This window comes from Haplochromis burtoni, unplaced genomic scaffold, assembly GCF_018398535.1.
Source record: "Haplochromis burtoni strain Fernald_Lab_line unplaced genomic scaffold, NCSU_Asbu1 Contig_458, whole genome shotgun sequence".
NCBI lineage: Eukaryota > Metazoa > Chordata > Actinopteri > Cichliformes > Cichlidae > Haplochromis > Haplochromis burtoni.
In genome coordinates, this window is record NW_024582819.1 from 378,361 (window position 1) to 400,695 (window position 22,335).

General features: G+C 41.0%; 1 protein-coding gene across 10 annotated transcripts in view; it reads right to left on the reverse strand.

Moving 5' to 3' along the window:
- Nucleotides 1-22,335, reverse strand: part of LOC102307504 (kazrin) — a 198,355-nt gene that overhangs the window by 115,754 nt on the left and 60,266 nt on the right. For all 10 annotated transcript variants that reach the window (XR_006052911.1, XR_006052910.1, XM_005945848.3 and 7 more), the window contains one exon: nucleotides 11,919-12,108. Coding sequence is in view for 8 of the 10 variants with exons in the window: in XM_005945848.3 (XP_005945910.2) it covers nucleotides 11,919-12,108 (190 nt within the window). In the remaining 2 variants the exon portion in view is untranslated. The remainder of the gene's footprint in view (nucleotides 1-11,918; nucleotides 12,109-22,335) is intronic.

The following is a 22,335-nucleotide window of genomic DNA, read 5'->3' on the forward strand; positions in this document are numbered from 1 at the left end:
GAACCCACAAATGCTGCACGTGTGTCTGTGCGCGTGCATGTGTTCATCCATGCAGGCATTCATACAAGCACCAAAGAACCTTGCAGAAGGGCTTCCAGCCACCAGATCCATATTAGCCTTATCATAAGCAAGACCCACAGACTTAAATACACTCAAGTCCCAAAAGAAATTTTAGAAAATATTTTAGTGGGATAGGAAGTACCAGTTTTTCCAGCCCATCTGAATCACATCCTTCTAAGCTTTGCAACTCTTTCTATTAAAGCTAGCATGTTTTTTTCTGACAGTGCATTGGAAAACTGTTTGTCAAACTCCCGACAGCGGTGCTTCTGCTCACCTGACTCAGCAAGCATTTTTTCAGATGTAAAAATGCTGAAACTTTTTCAGTGATACTCAAAACCTATGCAGTATTTTACCCCACTAATATGGAACAAAATCATATGTCAATCTCTGATATCCACCCCTAGACCTTTTCTTCTCCGAATCCCCCTCAAAATAAGTGGTGCTTGGTCAGCCCTGTACCACTTCTAAATGATAGAGTTTGTTTTAAACTACACCACAAGGGTTTTAATTACCCAGATGCACTGGAGAGCTTTACTTATAATCTGCATCTCTGACAAGCAAATAAGTGGATAAATAAGTAAGAACGTCATTCCCTGAGGCTGACTGAGTCAAAGATTCCTCTTGATATTCCCTAAGATGACAAATCCTTGTTTACAGCATACGTGTTTCAAAAAAAGTGGGTGATAGGAAGAATCTGCAACCTACCAGCTGTCAAACCAACAACTTCTCTTCTGAGAGGATTAAGACTCAAAAGGTGGGGAGTGACTGACACAGGGGGGAAGCAAAAATCTTGCTCTCCCTCTCAACTTCCTTTTGAACTCTGGGTGAACTCTCCTTGTTTGGATGAGAGCTACGAGACAAAGCCTCTTCACTCGAGAGAGACGAAGTATCATGACTACCTCTAGACTGACACAGCAGCTGGCAGTACCTGTCTATTTGTCATGTCTCAGATAAAATCCAGCTACTAAGATACAACCAGAACATGCAGGAAATTTTTAAGAGTTTTTATTTTTTGTTGTCCTAACAACGTTTCTAGGGCTTGATGCTCAGCTAAGTAGTTTTTAGAAGTTTTTGTGAGTTTTTGGAAGTTTGTCTGGCTCAAGAGTAAAAAGGTGGTCCACCACCAGCAACACTAGTGGCACCAAGTGGAGCTTCTCCACAAGAGCACGGGTCAGAGTCTACAATGCCAACTGGAAGAAAGTACTGGCAGTTTATCCACTCGCACTTTGTACTACAAATTTTGTAGCTTTAATAAATATACCACGAATAGATATTTACAACAGGGCACAGGCAAAACTCTTTTTTTAATGAAGCAAAACAAAAATAAATTAGACAAGCCACACATACAGGAAACAGGAAAAGAAATAAACCCACTATAAAAAACACCAATTACATCATAACTTGTTTTAAGAAGCAAATAAAAGTGATGGACACTGCTTGGATACAGTAGTTATTTTTATGTCCAGATTAAGCGTAGCTTGCTTAGATTATTTTTAGTGCAAGAGGCAACATTTACTACAGCAGTTAGTATTGGTATCCTGCAGGTGGACCCCCTGCAGGTGAGCTTTTCCCATATTTCAGTGAATGGTATAAGAGTGACTTAAGAGTTGCTTAAGTCACGTGTCAACTGATCATGTTCATCCATTTTTTCTTGGACACTGAGATGACTGATGTAACGTTTGACTTTTGTAGAGTTTTTGTATTTGTGATTTCTGTGTTTGTAGCTGCATAGTTTTTTGTTGTTGCTTTTTGCTAACTATAATAATGATGAGACAACACGTTTCAGGTCATTTTATAGAGAAACGAAAAAATAAATGTAACAAGTAGTCAAACAAAATACTTTCTCCTGGGAGTAATTAAGTAACCTACTGCATTACTTTAAAGAAATGGGCTCTGTGTATTATGTGTAATAGATTACTTTTTGCATTACTTTACTACATAACAAAAGCTGCACCACAGTGAGCGACAGGATAGTGGAACCAGTAAAACACTGTTCCCCTAACATGGCTTGTTAGAGCCTCTTTTTTTTCTTTTATATTTTCTGTCCAGCCAATTATTAAATTTGAATGAGCTAATCTGCATTCACAGAAAATCTTGAAAAGGATTGCAAGATGACAAAAAGGGGTTACATCTCAGACTGAACATTTTTAGCTATTTTCATCTTTTTAGAGTTTAAACCAACTGTGAGAAATCTCTAATTGCCTTAGTTTAATGTAAATGAGCAACTTCAGCTATCAACTTAAGGTATGACATGCTGGCACAGAATACTCAATGCACACCTGCACTTTCTTTGACAGTTTGCCACCTATTTTGTGCTTGAAAAGGTATGAAAATGAACTTTAATTTACGGTTGAATATAACTGATTGAAATTTGTTATAAAAAAAATAGAGCCATTATTGTAACTTATGCACATACTTTAACCAATGTATATGAACTACTATAGACAAATGAACGTAGAACAACAACTATATTATAATTGAACATGCAGTATTCGTAGAATTTAAAGACAAGCCTGAAGATGAAGATGCACCAGAAGAACTGAAATTCGAGTGACTTTTCAAATAAATAATAGAGGCAAAATAAATTTTAAAAATCTGGTTAAGACATGTGAAAAACTAATGAGGTAGAGGATGAAAAGTACACCTAGACAGGCAGTGTGTGTACCTGTGAAAACAGAACCGTAGGCAGTATTTTTAGCCTTGCTATGAAAGTGAAGGTCCTCACATACGCACACAGACGTCAACTTTTGCACTGCATCTGCATGTATCTGTCTGTTTACGTACATTAGTGTAAATAATGTTTCCTCCCCTTCAGCATGATGCCAGGCCTGTGATGACACACACATCTGCTAACCAACACCCTCTTCCCTCCCTCCCTCCCTCTGCCCTCTACATCTACTGTGCCAGTCCACTGGAGGCTTTATCCAATTTGTCAGGGTTGGCACACGCATGGATCAAGATGCCTCCCCCTCCCTCTTTCTCCCCCTCTCTCTCTACCAAGTCATGCTGCTTCGAGACAGTCTCGCCTGTGCCAGCGGGCATTACGATACCTGATGGTGGCTCCCACCTGCCACCACTGTGACATCTAGCCTTGCCCAGTCTGCCTCTTCAACCCAGCAGGCACCAGCTGGCTGGACAGTCTGCGTGCTGATAGATGGACAATTGGAAGCTGGATGATCACTCAGATTCACAAAAGCCAGGCCTGATTAACTGACTAGAACAAACGTAAACACAGCATTTTATCTGTTTATGCTGGCTGTTGTTATGTAGAAGCAAAAAACAAACAAAAAAAACGGGGTAAGCTAACAGGATTTTTTTTTTTCTCTTTTGGTTGCATCCACACACACAAAAAAAAAAACTGTAAAAAACTGGGGAACCCTTTTACAATTTCCAAGTAGAAAATGTAAAAAAGAAATTTAGGGAGATATGAGACAGGACAACAATACAGGAAATGAACTCCCTTGTTAGATTCGATTTTGTAATTTCATGCCTAAAAGCTGCAACTCTGACAGCTTGCAATTTATGAAGGTTTGCATAGCATATAAGACTGATAATGTGTCTGCACCCACCGACTGCTGGCTGTCACCAGCAACACTCATAATGCATCTAATGTGATCATAGACAAAGAAAGAAAAAACATATTTCCCTAAAATTACTATTAGACAGCTAAAGGGTTAGGTGGTATGTCTTAATAATAAGCTGCTCTAGACTCAAAACCACCAGCAAGATTTAGGGGCTCCATTCCAAACAGTGTGCTAAGTACAAAATGTGGGAGGTGGATGGGAGTATTTAATACTCAAATAACTACCTTAGTGTCAACTGTGAAAGAATACCTCTGCACTCCCACCGATCCTTGTCTGTAAACATTAAACGTCAACGGCTTTGGCCAAGAACATAACATCCTGTGCGCTTTTCCAAGAGTAATATAGCAATTTCAAGGCAATGCCTCACAAACACTTTGGAACAGCTCCCTTGACTAGTCCTTCTGTGCTGCTGGAAACCGTTTGACACATGAGCAGAGGCTTTACAGAATCACTGATCCGAGATCCTACTCTATTTGTCAGCTCTTAATCGGTTGCAGTGGGATACGTGCAAGGAAAAATCTGACCCTAGACCAGTACATATGTCTGAAAATGCTCCGAGGCGAGGCAATGCCTCTGCAGTGCATTTGCAGTCATTCTATTCAGTCATACCTGCAACCAAATTTAGCTTATCAGCTTCGGATGCACACACTTATGTATCCCCTTGCACGGATGAAAAATGAACACCCTGAAGAAGATGAACGCTGTTTTACATAACAATGTCATTATTAAACGCCCAGCTCTTGCTAAATTATTATTTATCTATCATAAGGTGGTACAATATATTAACACTTTATGCTTGCCAAAGTTTGTTTGGATGTGCCGTGGGAATAATAAATGATATTAATCTCAACAGATCAATTAACGTCTTGTTTGGAAACTTAATACTATCTCAACACTTGAAGACTGCCGAGGAATAAGGGTTGACATCAAGTTGCAGATCATCTCCATATACTGGTCAAGCATTTTGTTATGATTACATGCATTGTAGGTCCAAATTAGCTGAAACTCAAATCATGTACCACTACCACTTCAAAGAAATGTGAGATGAACAGTGAAAATGCCATTATATATATATATCATTGCTGCCGCTGCAACCCATCACCTCGCCACACCTCATTGTGAGTAATTGCTGACAAAATGTTAGGCAGCCCCTCAGCAGACCAGACCCCTCCCCTTTCCCCAGTTCCCGTCATATCACATCATTTGAATACCACTGGGGGGGCTCTTTCCTCATCTCCTATCTGAGCCTATTAGTAGCCATTCTCTAGGGCTACAGAGCAAACGTATCTGCTTCCACTGTGCAGACTTTATACATCAGCATCCCATCCAATGTAAATTCACTATAGCCTATATTCAGCTGCTCTAATTTCCCATTTTATTTCCTTTATGATCACTGGATCAGTGAAAACGATGCCGTTACCAAAGATTCTCACCCACATTATCAGGAGGAACAAGTTTGTTCTGAAATATCTGAGCTGGCTCCCATGACGCACATTAAAAAGAAAGGCCACAGTTGCAGTATAAAAACAACGATGTCCACCACCCACGATCGCCCACTAATGAAGCTTTTTATCACATTAATGAGAGTTTTAATCATTGTTCACAGTAGTCTACTCACGTGGTGCACCATTTATTACGGTGGCCTGTCTACCTCATAGAGCAAAAGAATATTCCAAATCCTCTCGTAAATATGGGAAAAGTTACAAATTCTTTGTACTTTTTGCTCTTCGTCACCCTCTACCTCCACAGTTCTGCAAGAATATGTGCAATGTCACCGATTTCTGAGGACACTTGCTCGAGCCATCTGCCGCTGTGTGCGAGAGTACTGTTAGCATTACTTTCCAGCAAAGGCAAGCTGGAGGACAAAGGGCAACATAAATTTACATTCCAGAGAGCTGCTCCAACTCATTAATGCATACTACAACGTGACCAACCTAAAACATCAAATATATATTGTAGACCTGACCTACCAAAATGAAACGAAGGGCAGTGGACTGTCTGTTCAAGCGAAGAGTAAATAGTAGCGGAGGATAGTTTAATTTCGGGATGTGGGTTTAATTTGTATGTTTTTTAGTGTCAGAACGAATCACTGCTAGTGTCTCGAGGTGTGTTGGTAGCTCATAACTATCTGGAAAACACTTCTTCTGTCACAATGATTTGTGACAAGGTCAAAGAGACCTGTGTGTGAGTCTGTGCATCTATATGTGGAAGTGCTGACGATACACAGCCACTCTACGGCGAGCTCAAACTTGACGTACTAACAGCATATCACACCCAAACACATCATTACAGCATCCTGGCTAATATTATATAGATCTCCCTTACGCTGCCAGATCGTATGGGTCCTGTGATTTCTGGGGCGGGGTCTATGCAGATCAGGCTTGTCTCAGCTTTAGTCAGTTTGGGATATAGGATGTTGTGCTCTTTGGGTTGATGCCTTACTCTATCCAATGTGTTGGGGCAAACTATCCTGCTGGGGAAGGTTTCTGACATTAGGGAATGCCATATGGCTTGTGCTCGGTCTGTAAAAATGTTCAGGGCACGGTACATTATAACGTAGCCTACAAGTATACTGGGACCAAAGGTTTGCCCAGGACAAACATTAGTGTATGTTCAAAATGTGATTTTTTTAGACCACGCCAAGTCCTCAAACCCACCCCCCTTTCTGGCCCAGTCCCAGGTGTTGGGCCTAACAACTTCTCTGCTAAACCGACGGCTTGATGACTACACTCGTATGTTAATGAATGACCTCTAAACATATGGCTACAGACAATCATCACCTATCTTTAACATCCTATTTACGAAAGTACCTTCAAACACATTCATGTTTCAGTATCATCATAGAATAAGCCTGGGTCATTTGATGGCGATTCCTTATAAACATGGGATTCATTATGAAAGTTACCGCATTCGATGCCACAAGAGGAGCTAAATGCCAAAGGCAACTGTGGCGGATCCAATTTTTGTTGCACTTTTGAGAAATGCTCTGATGAGTAACCATCTGTTGGGTAACTTTGTCAAATAAATGACTATAAAACGTGCCATAAACATGAAACCTGAGGAGGGCTATCATTTTTCCTCACACAAGTCATTAAGTTTCTCATCGCCGTAGACAGAGAGGGATTCAAAAGCCATCTCCATCGACAAAAGAAAGAAAAAACACTAATGAGATTTGGTGCCATTTTCACAGTCTGAGGCAACTGCAGTATTTTATGAGTGTATTAAACTGGAGGGTTAAATTGGGCCGGAGCAACCTGAAATGGCGTTAACATTACCTTCAGTTAACGAGTAATTAAAGCTCATAGCAAGGTTAATGCGTGTTTTTTTAGTTTATTCTTTGTGTGCTTGTACATATAGTATTTTTTGTGAAATGTCTTACAAAATAAAATGAAGCACGCTAACTTTGTGTTATTCTGAGGTTACATGAGTTTACAGTTGTGCACTGTGTTGGACACACAGTGCACAACTATAAACATCAGTTTATGATGCTGAGTGGATTAATTCACTGAATTCTACATTTGACACTACACTAATAACATTGAATGGTTGGAAATCAGCCTGCATAACATCTCCTGAATTTATTTGGCTAAATCCACAAAGAGCAGTGAAAATGGGAGAAGCACCACAGGTCCACTGATCACAGTCTCAAAGAAAAATCCACACGTTATTATTTCACTCGCTTATTTCTAAGTGATTTCCCCACGCTGCACAGCTACGCCCAATCTGACAAACACCACTTTAATCCCCATGTATTACCATGCTATTGCTTTCCTATAGCTTATTTCGTTTTTTTGTTTTTCAGTGGGGGACCCTACACCAAATGCTCATTTGAGTGGCAGCAGCTTCACACCAATAGCTCTTTGTCAAATCAATAAAAGTGAGTGTGAAAGGGTACGAAGGTAATGGCATGTTGCAAAATGTCAACTTTTCCCAGACACTGCCTGCAAAGACAAAATACAGCAGGAAATCAAATTCATGGAAAAACCTGTAATCTATGTGAGGACATTCTACACATGAATGACTCTGCAGAGATTTTGACAGCATCTCAACTTAACAACAAAATAAGAGAACAGTGGAAAAGTTCTCTTCACTGGGGCTTGAGACGGGAATGGCAGTGACCAAACATTCAATGCAACCTTCAGCTTTGCTTACAATTCTTAATTTTTGATATATCCCTCAATTTTACTAAAAGGTTAAAAAGAAAATCACTAGAATCATTACACCCAGTTCTGAGGGTACTAATTTAAAATAAGTACACTAAGCACTTGGGACGTATGTTAAAGTAACTAGTTGTAAAACAGAAGACATCTTCTGCCTGTTCTGTGTATATATATATATATATGCAAACCAGGAAACATGAGGGCATCACTTGTGTTAGCTTAAGAACAAGTACTCGCTGTACACCAGACGAATACAAATGTCCAAGCTGCTCTTCTTGATGGTAATGAAGCATTTACTGTGGAAGCAGTGTCTCTCCAATACTGACAACTGATTGGTAACGCTGCACGCAGAATGGCGGGAGCCCCACTGAGCAGAAAGAGATCTGCACTCACGTGTAAAAATTGCAATCACAGACCAAAGTAATTTTGCTGAAATGCCACGTTACCTTAGTAAGCCTGAAAGATGATACTAGGGAAGTGTTAGGAACAGATGGGGCATACATTTTTGTTTCACAGCAAGTAAAACATAGGACTCTCTGTTACTCTCAGTGAGATTTGGAAGTTGCCAACTGGTCCTTCCACATTGCTGGTACAGGAAAGCTCAATCGCACACAATGTTGTACTGATGAATGCAGGCGGCGTCGCAAGAACACATCAGCTTGAGAGCGCAGATATCCCCCAGCTTGCTTTAAGGTGTAATTATTGTAAGGTTAAACATAAGTTAAACCAATACCTGTGCAGTTGCTGTTATATAGCACCGGCACCTATTTCATTCCAATTCGAGTACTAGCTAATAGCTTTAACAGAATGAGTAGTCTTGTTACATCAAGGTCGCTCTTCTCTTCCATCTCCAAAGGAGTAACCGCTTTTTAAGCAAATATCTTCTTGATATTATTAATCCTGTTTAATGTCAGTGGCCAAGGAGGCTTTTTCATGAACAGATTTAAAGAACACGAGAGTTCTCAGTAGCTTTTTAACATGCAGAGTTTGTCTGTGCGTTCATGATGTACAGAGACAGCAAATGCTCCATGCTAAATGATATAATAGCCTCTACTCATTCTTGATATCCTGGATAAGCCTTCCTGAATGATAAACATTTTTTTTGTGTTTTCAATTATCGAGTGGATAAAATCTGTGATTAACTGAAATGATTGCGACATCATGTAAAGGTTTTTGATGAGTTTCAGACAGAAAAGCATGACGTTTGTGTGTTGGCAAAAAAGCTCACGAATATTTGGTTCTCTCTCTCTCAACTACCCCGATTGTATGAGTCATTAAGTACAATATGACTGACCTTTGAATGATTCATAACTAAAACATCCAACCAGCGATGGTTGGGATATAATTAGTGACGATAAATATCCAATGTTGATCCACAATGCGCTTTTATTAGTGTCAGCAACTGTCAGTAAACTCTGGGGATCTTGGTGATATCCCACCATGTATGAAAGACTCTGCTAGTGAAAGTAAATAAGAATAAGAACCAGTTTAATGTGCCAGCACTTTGAGTAATTACTTTACCTGTGCTAATTGTGCCACATATAATCAAAGTAACCCCAACGGATCCAGTGTGCGGTTATATGTGTAGCACAGAGACTAGAGTAAGAAGATGGAATGATTTTTTCCACATGTATGCACCTTGACAAAAGTGTATGTGGAAAATAAAAAGTCTCTTGACCACTATGAAAAAAGTAAAATAAAAGACATCTCAGAAATACGTCTATCCAAAGGTCAACGTACAGAAATAGGCCAATATGAGCACAATATGAATGGGCTTTTCACTCACCCAAACTTTCCATAGTGACATTTTCTCCCATATACAAAGAGAAAATGATGCCAACTCATGCCACACACAGGCAGAAGCTTTGGGGTCAGTTTTATGGATGCTTAACATCCTCCGGAGTTAAATGTGGTGCTGTCGGGGACCACGAGGAGGATAAGTGTGAGCTCAGAGGACAGATAACAAGTTAGGGAAGATAATTTGAGGAAGACAGTGAGGTCAAATCTTGTGGTCTTTTTCTGTGTTTTCTAAACAGTTGTGAGCTTGTAATTCTCTGAGGAAAACTACTAGAAGATGATCAAGTACATCCAATTCCTTATAACTTTGCACTTGCCAGGAAGAATGAAACATGCAAATGTAAGCCCCCCCCAGGAAGCAGGAATGCAATTAAGGTAAGCTAGCCTACTAGCAAGGTTAGTGCTGCTGGATCTGAAGTGCCAGATAGCACCCCCAACACAGCTTCCCTCAGGACTCTTACTCTGCCGGCTGTGCAATGAACCGGCGACCCTTACCACACACCTCCCTTCCCAACACAGCCACTGGTGATAAATTACCTAATCCTCCTATCCCTAGCTGTTTCTATTATACACCCTGAGCCTGTAAAGAACAGCTACAAGGAGAAAAAGGGGGTTGAGAGAACAGACAGCAAGAGGTGGGTGTGGAAAAAAAAAAGAATAGACTTATTGACAGCAACACAATGACAGTGGGAAGATGCACTGGGCAAACAAAAGCAGGAACTGGCAACCATAATCTTCAGTATCAAAAGGACATGTGTGCATGTCATTTTTGATGTTGAAAATCGGGGGCACTCAGAACCACTTAGCACTGCATTTGCAGATAATTGTGTCTGACAAAATACATCTTCTAAAAGATCCACAGATAGGGCTCAGCGTCTCGTGGTGTATCATTTCAGAAGCATTGGGAATGTCGTAAGAATGAGCAAACCAACAATGTTTTTCTGCAGTCTTTAGGACGTTTAAAAAATATTCACACAGATGAACGTGATTCGTGCACATCACTCAGTCATCATTTCAGCTGAGCTGAGAAGCAGCAACCAAAGGACAATGACATCAGTGCTCAAACCCTCCCAGAGGAGTGCTTGTTGTCTCTCACGCTGGTACACACACTGCTATGGAAACCAGCAGGAATGTGAGCATGCATCAGGGTTAAAGGGATAACGCAAGGCACATACACACTGACAAAGAAACAGAAAGGCTACAGTGTCAGTCCACTGAAAACAAAGCTGACACATGACCAAACAGTTCCTGACCAGCTGTATACGACAGCCTGTGTTCAAATTTTCCCCTATTAAAAAGCACCACAGAGGTCAACTGAGGACCAAATGACTCACTGTCTTTGCTAAAGGAAAGTTCACCAACAGTGTTTTAATCTAAGAGTGCAGTAAAGCAGGTCTATTACTGAGCTTGATTTCACAAGTGTCTGCGAGAGATGTGGTTTCATAGTAGAGTGCTGCCAAAGCCCGGATGGCACGCATCCTATCAGACCGCTCACTGTACCAGCTGACTGCTACGGAAAGAGCAAGAGTGTGAGAATGTGCGTGTGCCAGAAGTTAAAGGGACACGGCAGCCCATGGGCACACATTTAGCCACGCGTGCTTATGCAGTCAGCCATGATTATGCATGTGCACAGAAACAAAAACTCCCATCTGTTTCCTATCTATATGTCAAACTGAGTAGATAAAACTTGGAAAAGGGCAAATAAAGCAGCTGCAACACACACACACACACACACACACAAACAGAAGGCAGCTTTCTCTATACACTGGGCAGCCATTCAAACAGCTCTCAGTAACAGTAACCAACGGCAACCCTAAAACCAGCCCCCTTTCCCTTCCTCCTCAAGAGACGCAGATCCATTGCCCGGTTAGGGGAGAGCCGACTGAACTAGCACATAGAGTGCCTGAGAGTAAAAAGAGGCTGTAACTTTACCCACTCTGTCCTTACTGAAGTGCAGCACTACCCCCGCCCCCCTCTCCTCTTAAAGGTTAAGGGGGTTAATTATTCAACATGAGAGGGGATTTTAAGGGAGAACTGAAAGTGGACACAAGTCAACATAAACCCCTCTTTTGTTCAATTCATCCGCTCTCTCGCTGACTCTGAAATGCACTTATTCCCATGAGCAGAGGTATGAGTGGAGGCTTTTTTCACTCTTGGATGTCCTCCATGATAAGCCGCACACTCAAGACGCACACTGCAAGACTACACTCACACACAGCTGAATGAGAGCGCACTCATCCTTCTCCACATGTTCACAGCTTCTCGGCAAAAAGAACAAGAAGACACCGTCACTTCACTCTCAGCGTGGCTCTCTTACCATTGTGGTTGTGCTGCAGGGTCTCAAGCACGCTGGCAGAAGAGTCCGTCGCTCCCAGCTCGGCCAGTCTGCGGCTGGTGGCGCTCAGCTCTGACCGCAGGTTGGTCACCTCCTGGCTGGCTGACTGAATGGCCCCATCGATGCGCTGGGCAAGCTGCTTGTTGTCATCCATCATTTTCAGGATTTTTGCCTGAGGAAGAGAGGGGAATCCAGACAAGGTGTCATACTGACAAGTTGACCATTTCCTGGGAAGGAAGGTGCCCCCAAATAAATTCCTCCTTTTTTTTCCCTGTTCTGATTGCTCCTTTTCCCTTTTTGTTTTATGAGAAAGCCAAGTTAAATCCTCAGAGCAGTTAGTCCTTTCCCTTAAAGAGAGGCGTCCGGCTCAGGGGAAATGTGTGTTTGCTGGAAGGAGTGTACGTTTCAGAGGCTGTGTGTGTGTGGTGAGAGTGTGTCAGTGTGCAAGCATGCCTGTGAGTGTGTCTCTGAGAGTTCGGTAACAGCATGAGTGTGTCTGTGTGTGCATTAGAGCGCCAGCACTGCCCCTGTGAAATGTGCTCCCCGCAGCTGACTGTTGAAAGGACACAGAGCATTGAGAGATGACAAGCGCCTTTTTAAATGGACTGTACCATTCGCAGAGAAAGGCGAGGGGGTGGGGGAGCACGCTAGGACACATAAGCACATGGAAAATCAGAGTTTCTCAACACAGCTGTTTTCAGGAGATATTGTCTGAGGTTCTGGGAATGCGTTCATTGCTGAACAAACTCGCAACAAATTTCTGTAATCCGGTGAAAAAGGACTAAATCGAAACACTGCAGCTTTTTCTCTTTCTAACTTTCTGCATGCAAATCCTGCACAGGACTTGTGGACAAAGGGAAGGAAATCATTAGTTTGACAAAGGAGCAGTTGTGTGGAGAAAACAATAATAGTTGTGCAAACAGGGCTTTTTTTTTCACATTATCACAGCGAGGTATTCGTCCGGCAGACAAAGGCGTTTTTTGAAGCCCTGCTCTAATGTTTCAGGCTGAAGTTAAAGAGGAACATATTCATCCCTTCAAATGTGCTCTAACATTATCATAACACATTTTGAGATCCATTGAGTCGACTCGGATATTATTATGATAGGAGTGTTCAGAGTAACTCAGTTAAGATTTGACATATTATTCTGTATAGCATTAAGCGGGGGGCTCTGAATGCAATCATAGGCTCCTTCCTGCCTATCCTTTAGGCTAAGAATGAGCTTTAGCCCAAGGCTGACTGCCACATGTGGAAATGTCCTACATGCTGTGTGACTAACTATGCAATACATAATTTTTTGTATCTGTATCCAAAATCTATGCTCTGCCTTCATAATTGTAATTCTTCTTGCTTCCTTCTTTCCTTTGCAGTGCCACAGAGGGGTATCTGCAGCGTGGCTGTGAAAACTGCTGCTTATATATTAGAAGTGTTGCAAGACAACAACATTACTTTCAAAATGTAAAGTATACCCCAGAAACTGAACAGGAGACAGACTGATTGCGGAAGCTTTCTATATAGAAAAGCCTCACGACAAATCCGGTGCAGCCCATTTGTAAGTGAGCAGAGCTGACAGGGAATAAACATGTTTCTCAATAGTCATCGGATACAGGGCTTAAAGGATTACACTGCCTTTCTTTTTATTGTCACTGCACATGTAAGCATAGTTTGGACCCATTTCACATCATGCATTAGCTTGTTATTCTTGTACATGAATATGCAGTATTAAGTGAGCAGCTTATCTGAACCAGTATCAATAAACTAACAGTGAACACATGAAATCATCGCTCTAAAGTCAACTGAGTCAACTGTTTTGCGACTGCATCTTTCACAACTGTGACTTCAGTATAGTGATCAATATCATATTTTGATTCCCAACCATAAATGTGGGAATATCTGACTTTCTACACAATCTTTTTACTCATTAATGATAACTTCATTAGGGCTGCACCACACGCACGTCTTTCCAAAGATATCAGCCATCGCCAGTTTTTTGACTCTTCCTAATGTTGACACACCTCCAACTGTTTTGACAGCAAGCACTTATAATTAACCTCTCTGTATAGTCATCTTTTCCCTTTAGGACTGAGAAAACCTGCCTCAGTTGCCAACCTAGCACCCCAACTCCATCCTGCTATTTTTCAGATATAATCTGACATTGGTCTGCCAAAGCATGCCCACTCACTCAGCAGTACAGCTGTGTTGTTATTGTTTCCCAAGGTTGTATGAACTAAGACCCCAACCTATCCTGCATGTGGTAAACACAGATCAGCCACGGCACTGCACAAGCCTGGGTAGCGTGCAACTGCTGTGTACCGTAGCCTCAGGCGCTCTGCGAGTGTGTGGGCCAAATATTGAGTTGCACACGATTTGCTCAAGAAAAAACCCCCCAAAAACTTAACTGACCGCTTAGACTATGCAGGCGAGGAGATTTAGAAGAAAACACACACACACACATCGTCCAACCGTTCATCCATCTGCAAGACACGAGTCACCCCTCCCTCTTAGTAAGTGAACATCATGCTGTTATTTATAGACGACCCTGCCGCCGCATATGATACATTAGTCACAGAGGAGGGCAGGCATAGACTCATACACACGCTCATTCTAACACACATACACAGGGCAGCTAATAATCCCAAAGTCATCTGATGTTCATTAATGAAATTCAGCTCTTGTCAGGAGTGCTAAAAGTCAACTGGGCCCTTTTGGGTAATCAAGATGCCGCACTATCAAAGTCTTTGCATCTTTCTGTACAGTCCTTTACTGTTACACTAGAGCAGCGGTCCACAACCTTTTTTGCGCCACGGACCGGTTTATGCCCGACAATATTTTCACGGACCGGCCTTTAAGGTGTCGCGGATAAATACAAAAAAAATAAAACTAGTACCGGTACCGAAAAAAAGAAGATTTATTCATAACACACGTGAAAAGACCCAGGAAAACCGAGTTAACGATAAAAACGATAACAAAATAACGATGAAAACCTGAGCCTCTACTCTCGCGGCCCGGTACCAAACGACTCATGGACCGGTACCGGTCCGAGGCCCGGGGGTTGGGGACCGCTGCACTAGAGTATGTCTATAAAATATGCTTATACTATATGCAGGTATGCACATTAGGAATGGTCAGGCTTTTCAATTTTTCAAATAAACATTAAATTGAATATAGTTTTAAAATTTTTACTACAATTTGTATGTGTTACATTATGTATTTCTTACTACCAGCGCTCGGTAGTAGGTTCTGTGCTGTTACCACCAGAAGATGGCAGCAATCCACGTAAGAAAAACGTGTTGCTAGACTAGTAAAACATGGCTGACGCAGTGAGATTCCACGCTAATGTACTAAGAAGAGAGACCCCTTGGGTTTAAGGGCTTTACAAATGCAATGTAATGTAAATGTCATGTTTTATCGAGCAAAGTCTGTTATTATGTTTTTACAATGTCTTATTCATGGAGCCATATAAACATGAAAATACAAGTTACATGTGACTTTGGATTCTGCCATGCATTAATAAAGCCGTATTTCCATTTTCCCTCAAAAAATAGCCTACAGCAATAAGGGGTCTTGGAAAGAATTGGAAAGTAGTTTTCTAACTGAACTGTGGGAAGAGTGTGGATGAGCTGATTACAGTGGGTTTTTCTTTTTCTTATAGAAGCCAGTCTTGCCTCCGCCTTTCCAGTTATTTCAGGCTGTCAAAAATAAGCTCCTCTATAAACAGGTGGGATAATTTTTATTTTCATGGGCTTTGGGACATAAAAACACTAAGGATAAAATCACCAGTTGCTTCAAAATAAGGTTGAATGGTTTTGGGGGTTCTTTACACTTCCCTGCAGGCTATGTACAAGGTTTTGTGATAATGCAGTCATGTTTATCAGAGCCAGAATGATACAGGATTTTTAAAACCGATGCTAATATTTGGTAATTTAAAATGCGATATTTCGTTGTCTGTTGGGTTTATCGCTACGTTTTTTTTTCTTTCAGATGCATGAAAAATACTCAGATTACCCTAACTTTGTTATATGCACTTATTTACGCTTTGCCTGACTCTGCTTGGATTAGCTGATTGTTGTTTGTGGCTTTTTGCTAACAGGGAAAGTTGCAGAGTGCTCTCTGGTGGACAAAGTGTGCAACGTCAACACTTGAAACATGGCTGGAAGGTGTTTCTCCTGTCTTTTCTTTTATCGGCAATTAAAAATGCTATCAATAATCTTTCAAATAGCTAACATCAGCCAATAAATCATGTGTGTTTTCTATTCCGCCAGAGCACCAGAAACATTTGCATTAGCCAGGAAAGCAGTGTGTCGACTTACACATGTCTGCACTTTGACAAGTAGATACTGAACACACGCTAACACACAGTTGAAACTGTCATGTATCTTGACGTGCATCACTGCAAACAACAGTATCGGTTTTCCTGTTTAGCTATTGATTAGCTCCTTGGTGGTGCAGGCAGAACCACCACCATTTTTGGTATCTGGGAATTCTTCCATTGATTTCTAGTCAGGATTTGTTGAGCGTGACATCTCTTGTCATTACCTGAATAAATCTACCATTTTCCTGCTTGTTATGTTTGTTTTCTTTGTTTATTTTTTGCGTAACCAATTAAAACACATATCCTCATGTTCCAAACATGAACATATGAATTTGTGTGTCCCATACACGGGCCATCGTTTCAGTTTCTTTCTTTGTGTCTTGAATGTGTCTGCTGGTCACTGCAGTGAATAGGGACCAAGTGTATCAGTAATTAGTGGGTGTGCTTTGAGTTAGGATTACCATATGAATGGTGACAGTAGGGAGTGGGATCAGTGCTATATAACCACTCATCACTGTGCTGCAGCACCCTGTAGACATTTTACAGGCAAGTCACTGGAATCAAAAGTCATAAAAAAAAAGTTTCAGCACAGAAATCTGTATGCAGTAGTTTTTTAAGCCTCCATGATTACATTTTTTTACTTACATGGGCAAGATTTTGTTGTTGGGCAATAACAGCCAAAACTTACAAGCTTTCTCTAGCATGGTATTTGTTGCCTGGCAACAACAGGAACCAAATTCAGCTGTGCTAACAAAATAAACTAAAGAAAATTCCTACATCTGTTACAACTTTTGACAGTGTTTGCTTATGAATTGTTTTAAGTGAGTTTCCTAGCTTCTGTTCTCAACTAAAAAGCATTATGTTAGGAAAAAAAACACTGAACAAGTCTAAGTACATCTCAAAGAAAAAGACAGCTATTTTGCTAGAAATTAAATTTTACACTATTCTTTTGTTTGCCCTCACTCTAGCATAGCAAATGCATTAACTCTGCTTTCTAAATCAACTCCTAAATAGGCGCAAATGATAGGATATAAGAGAGTGTTTATAAATTTGGTATAAATCATTTTTCCTTTGACTTGGTGAAGCTTACAGTGGTATGTGCAAATGAAAATTTTCTATATGCCTGTCTTTTTTACAGACCTGTCAATCAGACAACATTCAAAGAGGGTTTTTTTTTTCCTGTATTGCCTCATATAATTGCTAAAAGATTCAGCCAGGCATTCAGAGACTGAGAGGCGTTATTTTATTATTTCTATAACACTAAGACAAGTGCTGCTAATCACTGGGTGTGCCCAAAGGGAAGTTTTTACAAAAGACACACAGACTACTAATCTATATGCAAGTGTTCACTCACAGTCTTTGTTGGTCTGATAGCAAAGGGATATGTGAATAGACATTTCTTGTAATCCGAGCATGACACCATTCCAAATCTTGTAACCTCCAGAAAGGAGGGTGTTCTATATTTTATAGTACTTTGTGCTTTCAGGAGTTTGCCTCTAAGTCAGGGACCATTGCTTTACCGATAATCTAAAAACAACGTATAGATACCTGCACCACAATCTGTGCTTACTGCCTATGCCCCTGCAATGCAGAACTTATGGGCTGCACCAAAATCACCTGCCTATTGATAGCATCTGGAAAGGCCAGCCAATGAGGTGGAAAAGGTGCTGTAATGCAGGGCCAGGCTGAGGTGAATTCCTGCATTTGTGGGGGGTTTTTCAGGCAAAAGGAAATGGTTTAATGTCCCCAAAGGAGTAAGGAAATTGAGTTTTTGTAGCTGAACGCTATCTTCATGCCTTATCAAGATCATCTTATCGCAGGGGGAGGGGGGACTGGACTTAGCAGGGAAAGTGTTACCTCTCCTGAGTCAGATCACACGGGACACACAAAGTAACAAACACACACTGTGGTGGAAAAGTGGAGGATCACGCTGAGGAAAAGACGACGCACAGAGAGACATACACTGACAGAGCTGTTACCCAGTGAGACCTCAATATGATTCAAGAGTGCGTGCACTAATTATAACTAATTTAGTGCAGAAAATCTTACATCTTGCTACAGACACAACAGACTACACAAAGGAAGGAAAACAAACGTCTAAAATTCCAAAACTTACTTAATGTTTGGAGTTTTTTTATTCAGCACCACTTTGTAGCATGCCACTATAGAGACATTTTATCTGCTGGGTTGCGATTTCATGGAATGCGCATTTGACTAAATGTTTTAGCGTAGGTTTAGTTGGGGCAGCGTACAGAACTGTGCTCAGCCAGCAAATCTCAGTGTCAGCCTACAGTACATCAGCTGATGGCTCAGCTGATTCCCTTCGTATTTGCAAATCTAATGTGCAGCGTGTTTTTTAAGCTGCTTCAGATTCTTTGCTCACCCACCTCCGCCCTTCATGCTTTTCATGCTAATTCCCAATTTACTTGATGTCGTGTCCACCGTGATTGATGCCTGCTCTGTTCTATGAAGCTGGTCTCGCTGCCGCTGCTGTAGCAGGGCAGGAGGTCCCAAAACAGAGCCATGTTGCAAATATAATTTACTGCAGGTGGAATAACAATCTTATTGTGACTAAACCTTCTACTCTGCTACACTTTACTGATTGTTTACAGCTCTCCACAATGGAGCCACTCAATTTTGTGACCTAAGGAGAGCAGACCACCTCCCTAAGCATCGGTGTTTCATCTGAACAGATGAACAACTCGAATATAAAATGCTTAACATATATATATATACACAACTTCATCCGTTATGGAAGATAAGACAAACTCTGACAGTGATCGGGTCTTAATGATTTGATTACTGCATGATGCCTTGCTGCTTTGTGCCAACTTTTCTTTAAAAGCACATTGACCCAGTTATGAGCCATCTTTCAATACAAAATAGAAATCGCACAATCTCAGGTGTGCATAAAGCATCATTACTTCAAAAACAGGCAAAGTTACTGCGTGATATAGGAGGTGGTGTAAGCTCATTACACAGGAGTGGGTGTAATCGAGACAAAGAACAGACGCGAGCATTCTGAAAACACAGAATTATGTTCACTGTGCTGTTCATTCTCAACCCCGAGTGTCCTTTACTATTCAAACTATGTGAAAATGGATATGACAGAGCAGCTGGAGGATAGGAACAGACGACTCTCAGTGCAGCGGTAGCTTTCTCTCTAACCCCAAGAGATTAGCCGGACAGTTGTATAACTGAAAGGTCATAGGTTTGATTCCCACAGGTATTAGTCTGAGCAGGTGAGCCGGTCAGTGTGGGCACTTTCATGATGTTATGAATAAGTGTAACGACATCTCAAAGAAAACGGCAGTCTGGTTTGGTAACCTATTTTCCCTCGAGTCGTTTTTACAGTGTAGGAGATGAAAAAGAGGTACGACACAAAAGTAGAAATTAAGCAAGGGCCCTCTTCCACCAGTCAGGAGCGGTTTCAAAAGATAATTATATACAGTTTGCATTTGAAGAAAAATTAGCGAATAACAAATTATAAAGGGAAAAAATTAAATAGACCACAGCTAACCAAATGAATCAGAACAAGACCATTAGGAAGGTAAAGGAAAAGTCACTAATTGGCTCTTAATTCAATCAACATTAATCAAAAGCTCGCTTATACATCACGTATTACAAGACAGGTATAAATGAGAATGAATAAGTTCACTTTTGAAAAGGATTAATCGTTTTGAAGACGGCAGCTTCAGCGTAATTAATTCGTGTAAGTGCATTAAACTAGGATTAGAACTTGAGGGGCTCTCAGGTGCATGCTGGCCAAAGCCAGTGATCCCACTCCCAGGCTCCACCTCTCCAGCTGCTTCGTGGAATTCACCCACCTAGGGAGTTTTTAGGTAATCATGCCTCGATAAAGGAAAATGTCACACATATTAGAAAAGTGAATAGAGAGAATTCTACCACAAATAGACCATACAGAGTTGGATATAGAGGCAGAGAAGAAGAGTTCGTGACTGTATGAATTTGTATTCATTTGGTATTATCAGCATCGTTTCCAGTATTTATAGTGTTCCAAAAAGCTTCAGATCTTTAAAGAGTAAAACAGTTTTCTGCAGTTGGTAATTTGGCCGAGGGAAAAATAAAAGGTTACTCTGAGCTTCAGAAATTTGTTGCAGGGATGGGAGAACTGCCAGCAAAGTCTCTCCAGTCACAATCCATCATGAAGTCACCTCCATCAAGACTTTATGGTAGAGCAGGTAGGACGAGACCAGTCAATTTGACAGGCACACCTGGCATCACCCTTGGACTCCTCCAAATGGCATTTAAAAGACTTATGAGGATAAAAAAATAATTCTATAGTGTGAGGAACTATGTCTCGCTCACTATGTTTGGCAAACACAAAGCACTTCTCATCATCTGGCTATAACAGCATCCTAAAAGTGATGCATGATGGTACTGGGGTCATCTCAGAAGCAGGGTGAGAACAGAAGTCTTAACAGAAAATCAGGTCCAGAGCGCAGGGACCTGTAGCTCGGCTCATGACTTACCTTTCATCACAATAACACAACAGCGATTTTATCTGTATTAAATCAACGTTTGCAAAAAACATACTGTTTCATTTCACCGCATATGATTACTCAGCCAAATTCACAAGTACAAAAAAATCGATATTTCTTTAATCTGTAATTCTTTAAAGAGTCTGCAGCCAGAATCATCTCCGTGAGGCAGGCGACTCGTGTCAAACAAAGCTCCCGGTGCTGTGTGGATATCGATGCCTCCGCTGTCCTTGCCACCATCAGCACTGCGTGTACTGCCAGCTAAGGAATAAAATACACAAATACAGCCGGGTAAACACAGTTTGTTGACACATACAGATAAGTTTCCCATTCTGTCTGACAAGAGGTTTGAGGTGAGGAAGAGTGTTACTGGAATAATTCGCATTTCATCCCAACTCTCCCAGTTTCTCTAATCTCTTGTTCTATTCACACTAAGCTCCTGTTCATATTTTCCTGCCTCCACATGGTCACTGACAGTGTGAGGCACATCCAGATAGCAAAGGAAAAGAGATATTTTTTTCTGGGAAAGCCATAAGTAAGCCGGCTCTGTGGTTAAAGCTCTGGGGCTAATCTCCGACACAAACAGGTCTATGGGCTTTGATGAGAATTAAGATACACGTTCCTTTGAGGTGAGACAAGAGAACAAAGATGCCACACTGGGTTTTTGGCAAAGGATATATATATATATACACATATATATCCCCTTTTTATTTTACTACTATCTACTGAAGGCTGTGTTTGTGTTAGGAGTGGCTGAAGGAGATTTTTTGCCTAAGCTATCAAATTAAACCAAATATATGTTATGAAGTATGTTATTATTATTATTTGATATTTTTTAAAGCATTTTAAAAGTCTTTTTGAGCCTCATCTCCGTTGCCTTTTATTCAATCATGAAAGTGGAAAAATCTGGTCTTTTAATCTTAATGAAACACCTTCCAAAGGTGAACCTGGCAATGGTGCACTATTGAGTGAAATATTGAATAATAAGCCTGCTACTGGCAGGGACTCACTTTTGATCATGTTCAATGGGGTAGGAAGGTGAGGGCTTAACTGGCTTTTAATAACATACTAACTACTCATTTTTGTGCTGTCTAAGAAATGTTTTGGAGCCTAATTTTCAGATTCCTTTCTTTCGTTTATGTGATATGATGACTACTTTGTGTTGTTCAAAGGACTGGAAACATTTACTGTAGCCAAACAGAGTCAAATTCTAGCTTAATTCTAGGTTTTGTCACATCACAGACAGAAAAAAAATCAGGAGAAAAAACATACATTTAAAATGCATTTCATGACAGCCAGAAAAATCACTCCTGATCAGCGTCAGTGGCTGCTGACTTGAGCTCACAGATGGTAAATTTTTCTTGCTAAAGGGAACGCGTGGCGTCACTTGTGATGCTGTTAATGTTCTGTGAACTAAAATGCCAGGATGAGCGTTCAGTAGTTAATTGTAACTGTTTATATGTCAACATGTAGGTCCGCCTAAGTGTGCGCAATGGAGAATAATCGCGTGTTTCAGGCTGAGGGGCAGCTCTTGTTTCTTCTGTTTAGTATGCAGCATCTGTCGTCCCTGTGACGAGGACTGAGA